Genomic DNA, 19,880 nt, shown 5'->3' with positions numbered 1-19,880 from the left:
TGTCCTGGGCTGGCTCAAGAGGTTTCAGAGGAGAAGAATTTTAGAAGTGTAGTGTCCATGTTGCCTAGAAATCATTCTTGTGATAATTTGGTGAAGAATGTGGCTGCTTTTTTCCCTTGTCCAAAAAATTTGCCTGAGGCTAAAGTGAAGAGTTTTGGATTAATTCTGTTGGCAGAGGTAGAGACTCTGCTGTGTGGTTAACGGTGTTAACACTTATGAAGATGTATAATGGAAAGAAGCAAGCTGAGCAAGGAAAAATATTTGAGGAGAAAAGGAGCACCAGAAAGTAGAATGGAGCTAAGTCCTGTGTTCAAGGAGATAAACAGATTAAGAAATGGAACAAAGGGAGTGGTGACCTCAGGGCAACTAAATTTCTAACTTATAAAAGGAATTAAAGAAAAGTTTAGAGCTGGGTGTGGTGGGGCACACCTTTAATCCCAGCACTCAGAAGGCAAAGGCAGGCAGATCTCAGAGGTTGAGGCCAGCCTAGTCGACAGAGCAAGTTCATGGACAGCCAAGCTTAGGTAGTGAGAGTAACCATCAAAACCAGAGAGCTGGTGAAGATGTAATTGAACGAGGGGCCCATATTCCAGCCCCCAGCAAGCAGCAGAACTTGGCAGCTGCGGCCACATGGTTCTGGCTTTAGAGTCAAGGATAGAAGGAAGGCATTATGGAATATCCCTTCGAGACTAAGGAAAGCCACTGAGGCCAGGCATGTGTCAGGGATATACCTGAATAGAGGCTTAAAGAGGCCACTGTGTGAAGCCATGAAGGTGAAGCCTCAAATGCCCTGGGGACCCCAAGATGTTGGAGATGCCAGAGTCATGGTATTCCTGTTGAGGAGGGCTGCTAACAGGGAGTGGAACCAGCACAAGAGAAAGAAATGTAGTGCAGTCAACAAAGATGAATGGAGTTAGAGATCTGGAGAGCATTTTGACCTCAGACATGGAGATGCAGAGTTTGCCCAGCTGGTTTTCAGTTTTGTTTTGGTCCAGTATTTCCTCACTATGCTCCTTTTCCTACATTTTAAAATGGTAATGTTTATCCTGTGCCATTATATGTTCAAAGTACGTGATCTGCCTTTTGATTTTGATTTTACAAGTGATTACAGTTAAGAGATTGCATGAATCTCAGAAGAAACTTGGACCATTAAATAAGTTTGAGATTGTTATAGACTATGGGACTTTTGAAGTTGGGCTGAATGCATTTTTGTATTATGATATGACTACAAGCTTTTGGGGATCAGGGAATGAAATGTGGTGGTTTGGAAAAAAAAAAAGGTCTCCCAAAGGAAGTGGCACTACGAGGTGTGGTCTTGTTGGAGTGGGTGTGGTCTTTTTGGAGTGGGTGTGGTCTTGTTGGAGTGGGTGTGGTCTTGTTGGAGTGGGTGTGGTCTTGTTGGAGTAGGTGTGGTCTTGTTGGAGGAAGTGTGTCACTGTGGAGGTAGGCTTTGATGTCTTATATGCTCAGGATACTACCCAGTAACTCAGTTCAATTCCTGTTTGCCTGTTATGTAGGACTCTCAGCTCCTTTTCCAGCACCATGTCTGCCTGCATGCCACCACGTCCCACCATGATGATAATGGACTGAATCTCTGAACTGTAAGCCACCCCAAATAAATGTTTTCCTTTATAAGAGTTGCCATGGTCATGGTGTCTCTTCACAGTGATAGAAACTCTAAGACACATGTCCAAGAAGAAATTGGAGTAAAAACATCGACATACTGTTCCAATGCTTTGATAGTGTTATTCTGGGCCAGAGGACCAAAAACTAACAGATTATAAGCACAACCACATCACTGGCATCCATACTTGGGCCAAACTTATACTATTCAGTCATAACTAATAGTACCTGCAAATACCTATGTGGCTTTAAGTAATTTGCATAACTTTCTGCAACTCCGCTTCCTTCACTGATGAGCATGGCACAGTAGAACAAATTTATGAAAATTTTTTTTTAATGGTAAAGTACTATTCAAATATTTTCATCACTGCATGTCAGCTAAAGCTGAGTTTCCAAATAATGAGAAATAAGAAGGAACTGAATCTATTTTTCAATAATGCAGTCATCACTCTAACCCTATAAATATTTTTATAAATAAACTGAATTAAGAGTAGGATGCTAGCCAGGCCGTGGTGGTGCACACCTTTCGTCCCAGCACTTGGGAGGCAGAGGCAGGCAGATCTGTATGAGTTCAAGACCAGCCTGGTCTACAAAATGAGTTCCAGGACAGTCAAGACTACACAGTGAAATCCTGTCTCAAAAAAAAAAAAAAAAATAGTAGGATACGCTCAATGCCATGGGTTTAGTTATGGACTCTTAGTCATCCCCATTCTTGCACATGCTCTGTGCTGTGTATCTCATCTACACCCCTCCTTACAGAGGAGGAAGAACACTTACATCTGTACTAGCAGTGAGAACATTTTCCTAAACGTTAATGTGCCCCAAAAAAACCAAGACTGCAATGTTTTAAAAGACTACATAAAATCCTTCTACGAATCAGCTATAATTTCAAGGGAGGCAATCTATAGCTTTGAAGGATTTAATTCCAAATTAAAAAAAAAAAGATATTACAAATTTTAAATTTCTGATCTAGTAGCAAACAAAAGTCAAAAATCCAATTAGAAAGTGCTAGAAACAAGAAAAGTTTACTTCAAAGAAAGCCTCAGCACTCAGCCCAGGCTCGGCTGCTTCCTGCCTTAACGTAGTTTCTGAAAGACAAATGATGATGTGCTATGTTGCTTCTACATAACCAGAAAGGTTGTTACAGCAGAGACCTGACTTCTCATGCCAACCTTGAACAGGATAAACAAATGAACGAATGCACAGTGCAGAATTTACAAACACAAATACTGTCATCTTCTAGTTAATCTCTCGGTGACCATGGGTTGTGCAATGTCAGACCTTACAGGCATTAGCACCATCAGGCTGTCCTCAAAAGCTGAGTAAGAAACGCTGAACAATGTAAAGAAAAGTGGATTTGTCTAAACGTAAAATATATTGGCTCAAGCTTAAATACCAGAGCTCCTTAAGTTACCATCTGGATCTAAAATTAGACTTGTCAGCCTTTCTCTGCTAAATAGACAGAGAAATCCAGGGAATTCACACACTGGACCAAGTGCAGGAAGATTCTATGAGAGAAGGAATTGTGTCTGCCCTGTTCACACCTACTACCTCAACACCTGGTCAGAGCATGCCCAAGAAATGTATGTTAAATGAATGAACTGTTGAGTTGCCGGTATTTTTATTTCTATTGAGTGATGCTCAAATATGGATTTCAATATTCGTATAGAGAGATTCATATTTTATTTCCTTTTCCTCCATTGTCATTAAAATAAGAAATTTATTATCACTAAAATGTGTTGTCAACATAGTCACACAAGAATGGAAAATATTTTCCTTAGCCACATCTCTTAAGAAGGGGCAACGGCCTTGGTTGTTAGCAAGGTTCACACTCTAGGCTGTGCTGCGCTCAGGTTTTCCATCTCCGTTAGCTTCCTGCCTCTCCTGATACTCCACTGTGCATTTCGGTGCCTTTGGGCATCAACTGAGCGTATTCTTTGATTGCCTGGCCTGGGGATTCCTTTTAACTAGAGATCATACAAGTGACACTGGCTGCTTTTTGTTCCTTGGATTTCTTTTTCCACCCTTCGGGATAATTATACTCTTTCGTGCCTTTTATTATCGTGTTGCTTAGGACCTCCTAGCCGCCTTCATGCCCGCTTCTGCTCTCCGCCCTAAACCATGCTCATTAGGTCTCTTAATCCTCCATAATTTGCTTTCATGAAGTCCTATGCCTTTCAGATGCTCTGTTCTATGAGTCCATTTCCTTACAGCCATTGCTCGTATAACTATTCTAAGAAGCGCAGAAGCCACAAGCACCAACCATAAGCTTATCCGTTTTCTATAGAGAACTTCGTTTTGAATGTTTATGGGCCGTGAGACTATACCTTTTAACTTGGTAGTTCATTTTTCGCCCAAACATTGCCTGAGATGTTTAAAACTGCAGCATAAGGCTATCGGCAGTCTGTAGCAGATAATCATTAATGTGCAAGCATCAGTCTTAGGTGGAAAACAACAACATCCCACGGCCCTGCTGATTTAGTAAATCCAAACTATATCTTTGCATTACCCCTAGAATTTAGAAAAGAATAAACCGATATTTTTTTTTTTCAGTTTTTCTGCAGAAGCAGGGATGCCACCCATGTCCTACAATCTCACTGAAGACCTGCGTCTTTTCAACTGCTCATCCTTGTTTTCCTCCGTTTCATTTACTGGCATTTCTGTTAAGGGGTACATCCAGAATGGCCAGAACAAAACAAAACAAAAGCACGTGCTTTCCACTTTATTTCTAACTCACTGGGAGCCTTTGTATAGAAACACTGTTTCAGTGTGTGGGCTGAAAGAGTTAACGAATTTTCCAAAGGTGCCAAACTTTCCTCAAGCAGAGCTTACACTTCAGCTCTGTCCACGCTGGTTTCTGATCCATCCAGATGACAGAAAGCAAAGCCAGAGTTCTTTATTTAATTGGTTCGCGTCCACGCACTGACCTCCAGGGCTCTGTTTATACAGCCTATCATGCAGAATGCTCCGCAGTTCTCCACCTTTCAAAAGCACATTTCTCCTGAGATTTGAGATACGGCTTTCACGTTTGATCACAGTATTAAACTCAATGCTCGGCTTCCTCCAGCATCAACTAACTTCCCTGCTTGGGTGGTGGGGTGACAGGCCCAGCCTCTTGCTCCTTCTGAACATAAAAGGAAGGCTGTTTCACTCTTAGTAAGATCTCCAGGTCCGCATGCTCTTAGGCCAGAGACATCAATTAGGAATTCGTGTTAACATCAAAACCTTCAGGTTTCTTTAGAAAGAAGGCCAGCTCCTCTTCTCAACTGGCAAAGCCAAACTTTAGGTCACTGAGTCCTAAATCAGCGGCACACATTTTTAAATCAGTGAAAAACTCCGGTACACAGAAATGACAGAGAAGCAGGAGCTCCTGTCGTGTCCCGCTTCATCATGAGGACAGGGCGTTTCTGTGAGTCTCAGACCAGAATGAACTCAGTGCCTCTGCTCCAGCTGCAGGGTTTCCTCATTAGATGACTTACCAGAAGCAGAATTTCGCTCTCTGTAACTGAGTGTGAACACGCAAGTGCCACAACCCTCTGATTCATAATCCGAATGTGGCCCAAAGTTCCACAACAGGTAAAAATCCTGAAAACTTAGTCGCCCCCATTCAGTAGGGCAAAACAATCTGCAATTGTCAGATTTTTAAATACCACATAAAATGTACTGTCCCTTAAAATATTGTGAGGAAAAAGCAAAATGAATGGCAAATTATTAATAATAGTAAAATTTAGATGATAGTTACATGGTGTTCTTTGAGGAATACTATACTCCCTACTTTTAATATTACTGAAATTTTTGGTATAAAAATTTTAATTTTAGGAGCTAGAAAAATGGCTTAGTGGTTAAGAGTGTTTACTGCTCTTGCAGAGGAACCAGGTTTGGTTCCCAGCACCCACAGCAGGTCTCAAATGCCTGTGACTCAAGCTCTTGGAGATCCAACGCCCTCTTCTGGCCTCTACGGGCACTGCACATATATGGTGGACATAATCTCATGCAGGTACACCTACACATATATTAAATAAATTCTTAATTTTAAAAAATGAATTTAAGAAGCTAAAAAGATGGTTCAGTCAGTAAAATGTTTGCTTTCCAAACATGAAGACTTGAATTTGATCTCCAGAACCCATATATTAGAGGGAAAAAAAAAAAGCTAGGCATGGTGGCATGTGCTTGTAATCACATCACAGCAGCCTAGACCTGGGGAGCGTAGGATCCTTGAAATTTGTTGACAACAATCGAGCTTACTTGGCAAGCTCTCAGCCAGAGAATTGAGGCTAGATATCTAGCAAGGATGATCCCTTGGCCTCCATACACACACATACATATACACATACACACACACACACACACTCCACACATTTAAAAATTAGCAGGAGGTTGTCTGTGGGCTTTATTTTTACTAAAAAAAAAAACTAATAAGCAAAACTTTGTTATTTTCTTGGTTGATCATTTGATGTGTACTCAACCATTGATTTTTTTAACTATGTGATGGCAATTAAATCCTTCCTTCCTCCTAAATCTCACTGAACAGCCTGAAACTCAGCTGTACAAACTACAAATGTTGTACGGTAAGCTCAAGTCCTAAACTGGATACTTTCCTTAACACACAATATGTATATATAAGCAAAATATGTATGCATACACATACATATACTTTAAAACCTTTTCCTTTATGGCTAGTTATTAATCATCATATTTAATGTTTATTTTTCTTTAGCTAAAGATCTTACTTTGTCAAACTGTGTATAACATTAGACAACTTCTGTATTTGATGAACAATAAAGAATATGAACCTATTAAAGTCATACATATGATACCTTATTCACCAAAATTTGCATGATATAAAATACCAACGAATTAACACCATACTTCCTTTGTCTCATTCCTCATCAATGGTGAGCTTATATTTCCCTCAGAAGAGAAAAAAAATTACTTATTTCTTAATTTGAAAACATCTAAATTTACTCCATACTTGAATGCAAAAATCAAAGTACAAACTTTTAATTCGTATTTCCCATAAGACCTTAGGCATCTCGAACTGTAGTTTTCAAAGCTATGCAGATGTTGTCTAAGACAGACATTCAAAAAAAAAACACCAGAAATTGAAGAAAAGAGCTGTGGACAAAAGTCTTAGGTCAGGAGAGTGAAATGTGAGCCTGTACAGATGTTATAGCTATTTCCATGAGACACACCAGCCTTCTGTGCATGAAGTTAGCTGCATACTTTAATTTGGATTAAAAATCTCAACATAAATTATTTGACTTTGACAACAGCAGCCTAATATTTTACTTTTGTGTACTATTTCCAGTTTTCACTTTCAAAATGAACCTAGTGGATTTTTTCATTTTCAAAAGCCACATTCCAGGTCTTGTACACCTTAACACCAGGTTGCCTGATTTTTTTTTTTTTTTTAGTGAAGTAAATTATATAATCAATAAGCAACAGTTATTATCTTATTCCTTGGTGACTGGCAGAGAATTTGCTAAAGCATGTAGTTTCTGGGTAAAGAATTCAATACTTCATCAATTTATTTATTATTATACATAGAGATCTCAACTATTAAAATGTTTTCACCCTATTTGGGTCAATAAAAGAATCTCAGAGTTGTTCTAATGTCATTTCATCGTTAGTCCTCTATATTGTTACCATCTTGTGTTTGATTTTTTTTTAACCAAAAATGTCTACCTGTAACATCAATGGCAACGTGACCAGAAGCCCAGAACACTCTGATTAGAAAAAGTGGTGGAATCCTGGTATTTAAATTAGATGAATTTGTTAGGTCAAATCTACGGACTTCATCAGCTGAGACAAGGGTCCCTCCAAACCAGAGAAACTCATAAAGCTGTACCACACAAGGACAACCAGGCTCATCAGAAAGAAAAGCAAGCTAGCTCTGTGATACCATGATCTAGAGGAATTTACAGCCATTGGTTTCTCTGTGCTCAATGGGCAAGCACATTTAGACCAAGATGCAGTGAAACTCGTGAGTAAGAGTGTGACTTTTAAATCCAACACCTTATGTAATCCCCCGCTCCCCAGCAAATTATTATCTCCTAGGACTGGAAACTAATGTTGATGTATTAGCAATCCATCAAAGGACATAATTCCTCGGTGCCCAATGTGAGACAATTTTTGCATTTTAATTGTAAACACAACCAGGATCTCTGCAGCACACAGATCTCAGCAAGGGGTAAAAGATACAGCCAATCCCAAGGATTATGCAACTTCATCCATGCTTAATGACAAGAAAACATGTAATGTGACTGATAATGCTGCTGTAAGATGCATATTCTGTCTCAAAAGATACAAAACAATACCTAAAGGTGATTTTAATTTTCTATCAGCCCCCACCCCAATAAAACATTGAAAAGTCTACATCACAGATGAATTTCCATCTCTATTGTATCTGCCCCCCCCCAAATCATTTATAGAGACTCTGCAAATATTTCAGGTGCCTTATGTATTTACAAAGTAATATTCTGCTGTGAGCAGTAAGCATATGCTACAGCCACCCCTGCAGATACAGAGCATTTCATGCTTATTTTAAAATTATGAAAGATCCTAAAGTGAACTTCTCAAATTATGATTTGAAGCATTCCATAGCCCTTCTTTGAGGTGGGGTTCATGTTTTGAAAAGAGATTGCTTAGTCATTTAAAATCAAAATGGTTCTTGCTGTATTTACTTTTCAGAGAATAATGTAAAAAAAAAACACTCAGAATAGCATTAATAATGTAAACATACCTGAACCAGAGTCAAATTTGGTTTCTGATCTGCAAAGGAAAAAAAAGAAATTAATATGAAAATTTTGAAAGGTCTGAGGTGGGAAGGTACAATAATTATATATTTCTACATAATGGTCAAGAAATAAAATCATTTCCTTTAATGTAAAGCTGTATTTATGTCAACCATTTCAATTGAATGCAATATATTAATTCAGATTATATAATAAGAAAAAAATAACTTTCAAAGTTAGCCTTTCCGAGAAGTGACCTTATTTTTCAAAATATCCAATCTTTCTTTACAGATAAACTTTCTTCAATGGTATTGTGGAACAATGAAAAAAAAATCCAATCCATAATTATGCCTTTTCCTTTATTATTAAAGATTTTCAATTACTTAACACCAAGTAGGTCCTTAGCACACAGTGAATGAACTTGGTAACCCCATACACTTAATAAGGAGGAAGAAGAAAACGGTGCCTTGTGGGAACATTATGTTTCAGATACAGGTTAACACGGGCCGTAAATCCAGAAGCCTTTGAAGCCGTTGGTCTGGCTGTGGGAAACTGCTGTTGGTAATTACTCTCAAGATGCCGCCGATGCGCTGTCAAGCAGAATTAACCCCGTGGCTGGGCCGATCCACACAGGCCACTCCAAGACCGCATTGTCTGTATCTAGCTCGCAAACCAATTAGTGGGCATGCTCAGTTGGATTTATATCACACATTAACCATCAACGGCATATATGTTCACAGCTGCCGCAGCAAGATACAAGGACCAAACAGCAGGAGTCCTGTTAGGGATGTTACATGGACAGAGGAGATTTTTTTTTCTCCCTCTGTGGAAAATGCAGTTAACTAACTGGGAAAGAAGAGCTCTTTGAAATTATGCCAGAGTACCGACGCATTTTAGGAGTGGCTCTCCTCACTTAAACAAGCCTCCAGAGAACTCATCAAAGAAGAGAGGGGAAAATAAGGGGCTTCTTTGGTCACAAAAATTCATTTCCTCGAGTGCTCTCAAATTTCCCCTTATTCCTAAACAAAATCAACAACTTTTCATATACATGTTATATATAAGTATATATGGGTATACAACACAGCTAGAAGTATGTATGTATGTATGTATGTAACCACAGACCTGGTTTGGGGGGGGTTCTCTGTGTGGTGCTATGAATTGAATCCAGGGGCTCATGCATGCTAGGCAAGCACTCTGCCACTTAGCTCTGCCCCCAGTCCAGCCAATCACAGGTTTTAGCAAACAAACCTATGTAGCATGAATCTTAGAAGGTCTTATTAATAAAATCAAACCTGAGGCCAGTTATTGGGGTGAACACTGGAAGATCAGAGAGACAGAACAAGCCACAGCTAACCTCACCTGGCCAACTTCTCAGCTGGTCCTGTTTCCTCAGACTGGAAGCCTCTGTGTCCTCATATCCGAATGGCTCTCAGCTGAACTGTTGCTCAAAAGCCTGAAGCTTAACCAGCCAAATGCTTCTAGTTTCTGGTCCTCACGCCTTATACATCTTTTTTTTTTTTGCCATTACTCCCTGGGATTAAAGGCTCACTTCTTGGAATTAAAGTCGTGAGTCACCATGCCTGGCTCTTTCCAATGTGGCCTTGAACTCACAGAGATCCAGAGGGATTTCTGCCTCTGGAATGCTAGGATTAAAGGTGTGAGTGCCACCATTTTCTAGCCTCTGTATCTAGTGGCTGTTCTGTCTCTGACCCCAGATAAGTTTATTAGCATGCACAATATTTTGGGGAACACAATACTACCACAAACCTATAATGTAAATTTCCCAGTTTCCTTCCCAGACCTAAGCATCATCTCTGTTCTTCCCTTCTATGCCCTCGCATTCCCAATGCAAATTCATGTCACTCGTTGAAATCCATGATTCTGAAAGGCCTTGCTTCATGATTACACCACCCCTGAGGACAACCCAAAGTCTCTAGCAGGTTTCTCTACTGGCTTCCTTACCTACTTCCTCCCTAGACCTCAGCTAGGCGGTACCAACCTTTGTAGCCAGGGCATCCAAATATACCTGGTGTATGTACTCAGATGTCTCTTAAGGGAAACTACAACAAAGGTCTTGATAAAACTTACATTTTAAGATATGAAAAATTATGTCAAAAAACCTTGCAAAAATCTTACCTTGTCCTGAGACAGCTGGTCAGTGATATATATATATATATATATATATATATATATATATATATATATATATATATATATCTCACAAAATGTACAGAAAACATTTTCACAAACCAATTAGCTCCCCCAGGCATCATTAAAAAGTAGAAAACATTTTCATAATCCTCAGACATAGTATTAAACATTAAAAAATACATTGTGAATAATTAAAACATGATCATAAAATCAATATGGTCAGATTTGGGGTTAGGGGAAATTGGCCCTATGACATGTGTTCTTTCCAACTCCTATGAGATTTTATGCGCTCACACAGAGACACGAAGTCTGTTGTGTCCTACCGTATCATAGCATCTGCTACGATAATCTGTTCATAGAAGCTCTTTGAGAACATGAGTAAAATACAAACAGGAACAAGCAATCGACAGGGGAAAAAAAAGAACGTGTAACATACAGACATGGGCAGCAGAAGGAGATCGGGGCATTCAGTCACCATTCTGAGCACATTCCTGGCAGGCTTAGTTCTAGTGGCCATACTAGATACTGTGGCGATAGATTGAGTACCCTAATAAACTTGCCTGAGGATCAGAGGACAGAGCCAGCCACTTGATTAGACATAGAGGCCAGGCAGTGGTGGCGCCCACCTTTAATCCTATCACTCGGGAGGCAGAGATCCATCTGGATCTCTGTGAGTTCAAGGCCACCCTGGAAACAGAGCCAGGCAGTGGTGGCACACACCTTTAATCCCAGTACTGGAAAGCACACATGCCTTTAATCCCAGGAAGTGAAGTCTGGGCAGAGAAAGGTATATAAGGCGTGAGGAGACAGGAACTAAGGCAGTTCAGCTGAGACCATTGGGGTGAGAACTCAGAGGCTTTCAGTCTGAGGATTCATGGAAACAGGATCAGCTGAGGAGTTGGCGAGGTGAGGTTGGCTGTGGCTTTCTCTGCTTCTCTGATCTTTCAGCTTGCACCCCAATATCTGGCTCTGTGTTTTTTATTAATAAGACCATCTAAGATTCGAACAACAAGATACCAGAATACCAAAAAAAAAAAAAAAAAGCACAAAACAGGACACGAAATGGATAAAATCAGGGTGCTATTCCCGCTTTCCAACATGCACTCCCCCTTTTTCCTTTTCCAAAGTTTTAAGCAGGCACATGGCCGCATAGGTGAGATAATATTTCCACACCACTATTTAGCACCTCTCTTGTGGCTCATTGCGACCATGTGACCTAATTATCTTGCACCGGGCTCCATCTCTTAAAGACCCAACACCTGGACACAGTCACACTGGGGACCCATGTTCCAGCTCATGCTCTTTAGGTGGGCGTACTGCATCCACAGGCCAATCACAGAAAGTCTTACACTGGCATCTACAAACGTCCAAGTGTGAAAACAAAGATCCTTCCAATGGGAAGCCAGAGAGGTTGACACTAAGAAATTCAGTTTTTATTCAAAATTTTTTAAATAATTTAAATATATAACATATACATTCTTTTTATAGCAAAATTGCAGCTTTTCAAGAGAGGGTAGATTTGGCCACTGGCTAGAGTTGTATGCTCCTGGAGAAATAGAAACTATCATTTTCTATTTCCACAGAACATTCTATGTAAGTCAAAATGAAAAGAACTGAAGTGGAGGATATACAGTCTGATACAGCAGAGAATACTCGCCCAGTGTGAGTAGACCTGGATTGGATCCCTAACGCTGTATTGGACTGGTGGCGGCGGTGGCAGCACAGGACTTGGGAGGCTGAAGCAGGAGGATTAGGAAGTGAAGGCCTTTCTCAGCTACACAGCAGGTTCTAGGCTACCCTGAGTTACATGAAATCCTGACAATACAGAATGAGAGGAAGGAGGAAGGGGAAAGGTTGGGGAAGATGAGGAGAAACTACATTGTTTCAGGGCAGCAATTATAACATTTCAGGGCCCTACCTACTAATCTCAGAATTTCTTTCTGCCCCACAAGCCACGCAAAGGCTTTTCTCAGACAGAACAATAGATAAATGTAGTGAGCATCCATGTGTTTTTTCAAGCAATGTAACTACAATACACTTCTTCTTCTATTTGAGATATTCCCATTCTCTCTGCTGCCTAATCCCAGAGATGTTCTTCACATATTAGCTTCATAACTAGTTTTCTGGAAAAAAAAATCCAGACCAGGCTAATTCTTTGGCTCCATAGCACTACCATGCTTTCCTATGCCTATAACGTATCTGTTCAGAGGAAGTTTTCTTGTAGTGCATCTTAGTGGTTTTTTAAGATACTTATTAATTACATATTACTTGCGAATACACGTAGGCTTCAGTGTGGCATTTCCACATTGTTTAGTAAGGATGCCCAGAGTTCAACAATGGCAGCAGACACTGTTAACTGCCTACCTGACAGCTAGTCAATCTCCTCCCCAGGAATTGAACAGCAGTTCCTAAAAGAATAAGACACGCCCACTGCAGTGCTGATCTCTGTGCATGCTCTGATGACCAATTCAAGGACAGCCCCTTAGCCCCGCTGAGTCCTGAGAAGTAAAGTCTGTGGGTGAGTGTTCACGGAAAGGTCGTTCTTCATTAAAAAGAGAGAGAGGTTATTGAGAGGCAAGGCCCTTCTCAGGCTCCCGCACCTTTCCTGCCTTCAAAGTGGCTGTGTGCAGACGCTAGCCCGAACGGCCACAGTGTCTTGCAGCCCCCAGGGAGAGGCCAAGGACAATCCACAGAGATGCATCTGGGCGCCTCAGTGTCACTCAGGCCGGATCAGCTAAGTGAGAGGCGTGCCTAGATGCATTAACATTGCTTTTATTTGGGGATTTCTATCCAAAACCAAATACATTCTGTTTCTTTTAAATCTCAGCATTAAGAGATTATTCCTCATCAATCCCTGTATTTGAAAATTTATATTTTGGCAATAATGCTACAAGATATAGACAAGATGCAAAACACACAAAAACAAACCACGGTCAGCTTAAATGTTTAGATATACATAGGCTATCACAACCCAAACCCAAGAAAATGCTAAAATGTCTATTGGCTGTATAGGTTTTTTTTTTAATCAATCACAAATGCTCAGAACTTTTTAAATCAAAATAATCATTAGTAAAAGAGCAGCAAGAACTGAGCCAAGCCATGTTGAAAACAAGATACACTTAGAACCACTGTGATGAATTATGCACTTAACACAAAATATTGCATTGTTTATCTTCCACTTCCTTACGAAAATCAGATTTGTGGTTACTTGGTTAGGAAATATTGCTGAATGGAAACGTGCTAATGTCTTAAAATTTTGCAAATACTAGGCCCTCTGCATCTATGTTATGGTTATGCAGCATGGTGTTCTTGTGGAACTCCTAACAGTGGACAGAGTGAGGGTGTCTCTCACTCTTCTGTCTAATCTTTGGACCCTCTTTCTCCTACCGGGTTGCCTCATCCAGCCTTGATATGAGGGTTTGTGCCTGGTCTTATTGTAACTCACCATGCTATGTTTGGTTGATATCCCTGGGTGGCCTGCTCTTTTCTGAAGGGAAACAGAGGAGGAGTTGATCTGGGGGAAAGGGGAGGTTGGCAGGGTTGGAGGAAGGGGAAACTGTGGTCGGGATATAATGTATGAGAGAAGAATAAATTTAAAAAATTGCTTATATTGAAAACAAATCATGTTCAAAAGATAAGCCTAAAATCATTACAGAACATTAATATCTGGGAAAACAAATTGAGACATAAAAAGGACGAGAAGGCGAGAAACAAAACCTGCATAAAATCTACTAGGAACCGCATGCCCTGGGAACATCTCATGGGTGTTTAGTGAGCCCGGGGGATAGAGATGCCAACAGACCCTTCCTTCACACTGAGGGAGCTGTGTAAAGGAGACAGCCTGAAGCCAAACCCCAGTGACCTTGGACACGTTCATTCACGACCACTCCAGAGTTGTCTTACTGCCCACAGAACGGGCTGAGAGACTTACTTTTAAAAACTTTTGCCTAGATTAAGATGATCCCAGAAGAGCCAATGCCGGGTCCTGGTATGTATGAGAAGTCAAAGAAAAGCTTTCTAAGCAATGATACTATGCAGAGTTAACCTATGACAACAAGCTCAATTAGCAATATTTCAGCTAAATAAGAACAGCGTTGGACTATTAACCAAGAACGATGGGTCTGGTTAAGATCTTACAGGGGTGCAGTGTGAAATGATACGGGAAAGACAAAAAAAGAACAGACTAAAAATAACTGGAAATGGGGCTGCTAAGAGAACAAGCAAGAGGAGGGCTCTACATTACTTGGTTTTCTGACAGAACCATTGACAGAAGTGACTCGAGGGAGAAAAAAGTCACACTTAAGGAGATCCGTCCATAATGGAGGCTGCCGGGGGCCACCATGTCCGAGTCAGTGGGAGCTTTCAAGGTGACTGTTCACATCTTAGCGGATCAGGAAGCAGATAGTTTGAGCCAGGCACAGGTCTAGCCTATCCCAGGGACCTACAATGGTCAGGCAGGCCCCGCCTCTCAAAGTCCCACACTATCCGCTGGAGGGCAAGAGCTCCAACACACGACCCCGCGGAGGGCATTTAATATTTAAACTATAACATTCTGCTCCTGTCCCCAGAGGCTATCATCTCACAATGCAAGATGCATCCAGTCCAACTTCCCTCGTTTTTAACAGTCCTACCACTGTTCACAGGCCCAAAGTCCACTGTCCTTTCTGAAACTGTAGGCAAACACTTAGCTGTGAGTCTCTGTAAAAATAATGACATTTAAAGGTACATATTTCTAATGTCCATTGGCACATTCCCACCCCAAAAGGGAAGAATGGGGCATAGCAAGGAAGCCCTGAACCAAAACAAGAGTGAAACCCAACAGGACCAACTCTAAACTCTAGCTGCATCCGTGTTCAGCATCTTGGCAGCAGCATCTGAGTGCTAGTATTTAGGGCAGCCTTGCCCCCCCCCAGGGCCCCTCTGGTGAGTCTGCAGCTTTCCTCCGCAGACTCTGTACATCCCTGGCATCTCCAGCATCCTGGACTCCCCACTGTACCTTGAGCTCCATCCTCACAGCATTACCAGGCCTGCTCAGGGGCATCACATAGAGAATTCAACCTTGCTACACATTGTCTGCACTCACAAGCTGTGGGGGACCAGCCCCCACGTTTATTTACCCCCAGGAACTCTTGAGGATTGAAGGATACGAGACTTGGTTAGAAGTAAGGAGAGAGAAACAGAAAAGAAAAAACAGGATAGACTCGGGTGGGCCTGGATCCTTATCCACCGGCCCAGAACTTGACTCCAAAGGTCTATTTATAACAATGCCAAGGGGTGGAGCAAAAGACCTCCCCCTCGCTGGTTAGACCCTCACAAAGACCTGGGACCCAGGCTCGTGGTCCAATCACCTCTTATGCAGTCCTGCTGGACACGGCCACCAGGAAACCTAGTGGGCTCCAACAATAGGCTTTTCTTGGAACCTTAGTACAAGGCCCCGGGACCCTGTCAATGCTGTATTCTAAATGCCTGCCAAGTCGGTGCCATGGAGATGGCAAGTCCTGCTGCCAGCTCAGGATGTAATGGCACCCTTGAGCCACAGCGGCAGCAGCCTCCAAGCTAGGGAAAACACTCCTAGGTGGCTCTGTCCAAGTAAAGCACCCTGGTTCTTTCTTTTCAATAAAATGCCTCTGTAAGATTGACCTCTAGACAAGCCTACAGGGCATTTCCTGTATTCGTGATTGATGTGGGAGTGAAGCAAGGAGGTGGAATGTCTCTTCGCCATCACTGGAAGACCTGGTCCAGGGCACTGGACCACCAGTTCCAAAGGCCTGCATCACTGACCCCAGAAGTCATCAACTTCTCACGTCAGGCTTTTGAAAAGCAGAGTCGGGTTTGAAAATGCATGTTTGTAAGTTCTCCACGTAATCCCGAGACCGTCTAGCTGAACTGGCTGGCATTCCTTTAACATGAAGAAAACCTCTCCTATTTACGTTTGCAAAGCTGCTCGCCTTCCTAAGTGTTCCAACTTGTTTATATTACTAATTTTCAAAGTAACATTTTGACCAATGGGGAACTAAAGAAGGTCCCTTCACACTATGAAATTTCACATGGAAAATATTTTCCATATCACTGTAATAAAGTTATCTTTGTGGGAAGTACTGAAGTAAACAGTAAGGAAGTAGAAATGTGTTGGAAAAGACCCACTCCCTGGGAGATAGGTATACACACACACACACACACACACATATGTGTATGTATATATACACCACTGTCTTAGTGAACTTATTAAAACTACTGTCTTATTGTATAGCTATTGTCTCTGAGAACCTGAGTTAAACAGTGACATCTTGGATTGCAAGAATTTGGACTGGCCAGCAAACCACCTAGAATGACTTATCAAGTTTATCAAAAGACAAGTTTCATATAGTCAGTAAAATTATACTCTATCAAAGCCCCCAAGCAAAAACACATATGAAAGACACAATTCCAGAAGCCTTCCCGCCAATCTGGAAACCAGGCAGGAAAGTTCACTGGAAGGTCGAGACACGCATTAAGTCATAGTTGAGAGCATTTATGGAGTGCTTACTATGTACAAAGCACTCTGTTTGAAAGAGGAGGCCTTCTATAAAGTCGCCATAATTCAACCCGTAAAAGCCCTTTATAGTTTAAGATCAATAGCTTCAACCTCCTTGAAGAGCAAACGGGTAGAGGGTTCGGACTGAAGGAGGCAGGTGTAATTGGTCAGTCTGTGGTGACTGGTGTCTCAACTTGAGTGAGTCTTTGCAGTCTACGTAAACTCCACATTCTGGGTGGTCTTTCAGAACATTCTCAAAGGCGGCACACCAGAGGTAGCAGAGTTAATTTACGGTCATGCAGACTATGAGTCATGGAACTGCCATTAACACCATACACTTAACTAAATGCACGGAAGTAAAACGTGCAAATCCCCAGCAGCATACTGCCAATTTTCTTTCCAGCAGAAATGCTGCAACTGGGTGCCACTGAAAACCAACGCAACGCGTGAGTTTTTGAGAGTGCGTTTTGTTTCGCAGACCATGCCAGCTAGTAAACATAAAATAGGAGCCGCGGGAGGCCTCGGCCCCTTTCCAGCTAACTCGCGATCATGGAATACAGGATTGGTGCAACAGTTACCTGGCTTGGAGCTGCTGTGTCTATTCATTCCCGGGTGTATGAGGCAATGGAAACGACGGCAACTAAGAGCTGCCAGGTTCCAAGTCCTGCTCTCCAGCAACCACGTCTAGGCCGCAGGGACACTAGCTAGTCTAGAAAACTAAAACAATGTGAAACTCAATCTTGGGGATGGACAACTACCCACCTGAGAAGATTCTATTCCCGGAAGAAGCCCAATCTTCGTTCCTAAAGCTTATCCTATGGCCCTGAGTTCTCTTTCCCTGATCTTTAGCACCTTCAATGTCTGTCTGTCTGTCTGTCTGTCTCTCTCTCTCTCTCTCTCTCCCATTTTCTTCACTTAAAAAAAAAAAAGTAAAGCGTTTCCTTGAGCCCACCTTCCCCACCACCGTAGGGGATGGGTCTTACCATTCCTTCCTTGGCTCTCTTGACCCGATTGTGACTACTGTGTTCTCTGAGATAATCCTCCACTTATGTTTGGGGCTTGAAAATTAGACCATCCCCCAACATCTGAACCCCTTCGACTAAAGTGTTTTTCCAATACTGACATACCAAGTAAGAGGTCCCCACCCTTCCACATCTCCACAGTCTTCCCTAGCTTTCTGTGATATCAATGCTGCTAGCGTGGTCTTTGTTCTAGACTTAGGCATCCATGCCAGCTACAGCATCTCACAGTTCACATTATCAAAAACACCAGACTCGGAAATGCGTCTTTCCATTGAGGGACGAATTCTGTGGCCAAAAGATTCTGAAAACATGGCTCACTGTGTTCTACTCTGAACATGAGTGTGTTGTAGGTACTCATTTGATTTCTGTTAGCTTAAGTTTCTCAGTAACCAATTTGTCCCTAAACACAGGCACTTTTTCTCTTTTGCACAGAACATAAATTCATATTTCATTGACCTAGAATCATGCAAAACTAATATTATAATGGCACAAATATTCAAGAGAACCCATTTGCAGAACACTGCCATACAGACCTACATTCTCAGTTATACCTTCAAGTCTATCAGACTTCCAAAACTGCATTCATTAGCTTCCTTCCCAGACAAGGCGTTAACCATCTAATTAATCATGAGGAAGAGCTTTTTCACCAATTTCACAGCTAGCTGGTAACTATTTTTGATTTCTCCATGCGTGCATGCTTTTGCAGCACGTGTTAAATCGCTATTGATAGCACTCAAATCATATCTCCCATCAGACTCAAAAAACATAGAGGAACTTTGCAAAACACGGAGTAGGTTCTGGGATCTACAGCCACCTCCCTAAGTACGAACCCTGCCAGGGCGGGGCATGGCGGGCAGCTGCAGTTCTCTGGGACATCTAGGTTGCAAGTTGCTGCGTGAAGCTCCTCGTGTGGCCTCAAGACGAGTCGTCCCCTTGAGCTTGCACTTCCTTTTCCTGCCTCCTACCACCTCTTCAAAGTGGCATGGCTTTCAGGGGTCCAAGCAATCAGCTGGGCTTCTTCTGAATTGGCCATTGGGCCCACTAACCTTTCAAACGGATGCCTCATACCAACCCAATGAATACCTTGGCCATAGACTGACCAGTTTCTGAAAGACGAGGATCATCTGTGATCTATTGGTTTCTGGGTTTATCTAGATTTCTCTTTATTTTTGGACAAGTAAATCAATCTCAATCTCTCTCTCTCTCTCTCTCTCTCTCTCTCTCTCTCTCTCTCTCTCTCTCTCTCATCCTCTGCAGCAAATTACTACTCCTCATCATCAAGCTCGATGTGAAATAGCCACTGGCATGCAAGCCACACCCCACAATTCTGAAGCAGCAGTTACTCAACCCTGGCCTCTGTTCCAAACAAGCATGGTGCCTTCCCTTTCAACAATGAACACTGCGCCAGAAAACATTAGACTAACCCTTGATAACTATTTTAACAGCAATGCTTCACCTTTATAGTGATGTGTTTCTATTCCTAAAACATTATTTCCTGCATCTCAAAAGTTCCTGTAACATGGGCTTTATCCTTGCCTCACAAATGAGGAAAACGCCAGCTGTTAGAGGTTAAGTCTATCAGTCGGCTCTGCTCTGTAGAGTGAGGACAGTTGTTAATTTCGCCTCACTTCTTTACACTTTAATCACAGTTTCCCTACCTCAGCATCCAAATATAGTGCCTTGGCCATCTTCAGAAAATTAGCACCCATTAACAGCAGAGTGAGAGCTGCCGGAAGGGGAATTGCTGAGTGGAAAGACAAAAGGCAGAGAAGCATTGTAATGCCAGAGCTGAGAAGCAAAGCCTGGGGACCAGTCAGACCTGAGCTGTTGGGTCCT

General features: G+C 41.8%; 1 protein-coding gene across 4 annotated transcripts in view; it reads right to left on the bottom strand.

Annotated features, from left to right (window-relative positions):
* The window catches only part of Msrb3 (methionine sulfoxide reductase B3), a 128,136-nt gene that overhangs the window by 43,269 nt on the left and 64,987 nt on the right, over positions 1 to 19,880 (bottom strand). For all 4 annotated transcript variants that reach the window (XM_006973346.4, XM_042263386.2, XM_015992234.3 and 1 more), the window contains one exon: positions 8,366 to 8,394. In XM_006973346.4, coding sequence (XP_006973408.1) covers positions 8,366 to 8,394 — 29 coding nt within the window. The remainder of the gene's footprint in view (positions 1 to 8,365; positions 8,395 to 19,880) is intronic.

The sequence above is a fragment of the Peromyscus maniculatus genome, chromosome 18 (assembly GCF_049852395.1).
Source record: "Peromyscus maniculatus bairdii isolate BWxNUB_F1_BW_parent chromosome 18, HU_Pman_BW_mat_3.1, whole genome shotgun sequence".
NCBI classification, from domain to species: domain Eukaryota; kingdom Metazoa; phylum Chordata; class Mammalia; order Rodentia; family Cricetidae; genus Peromyscus; species Peromyscus maniculatus.
The sequence above is the reverse complement of the archived record's forward strand: the minus strand, read 5'-3'. Positions and strand labels throughout refer to the sequence as shown.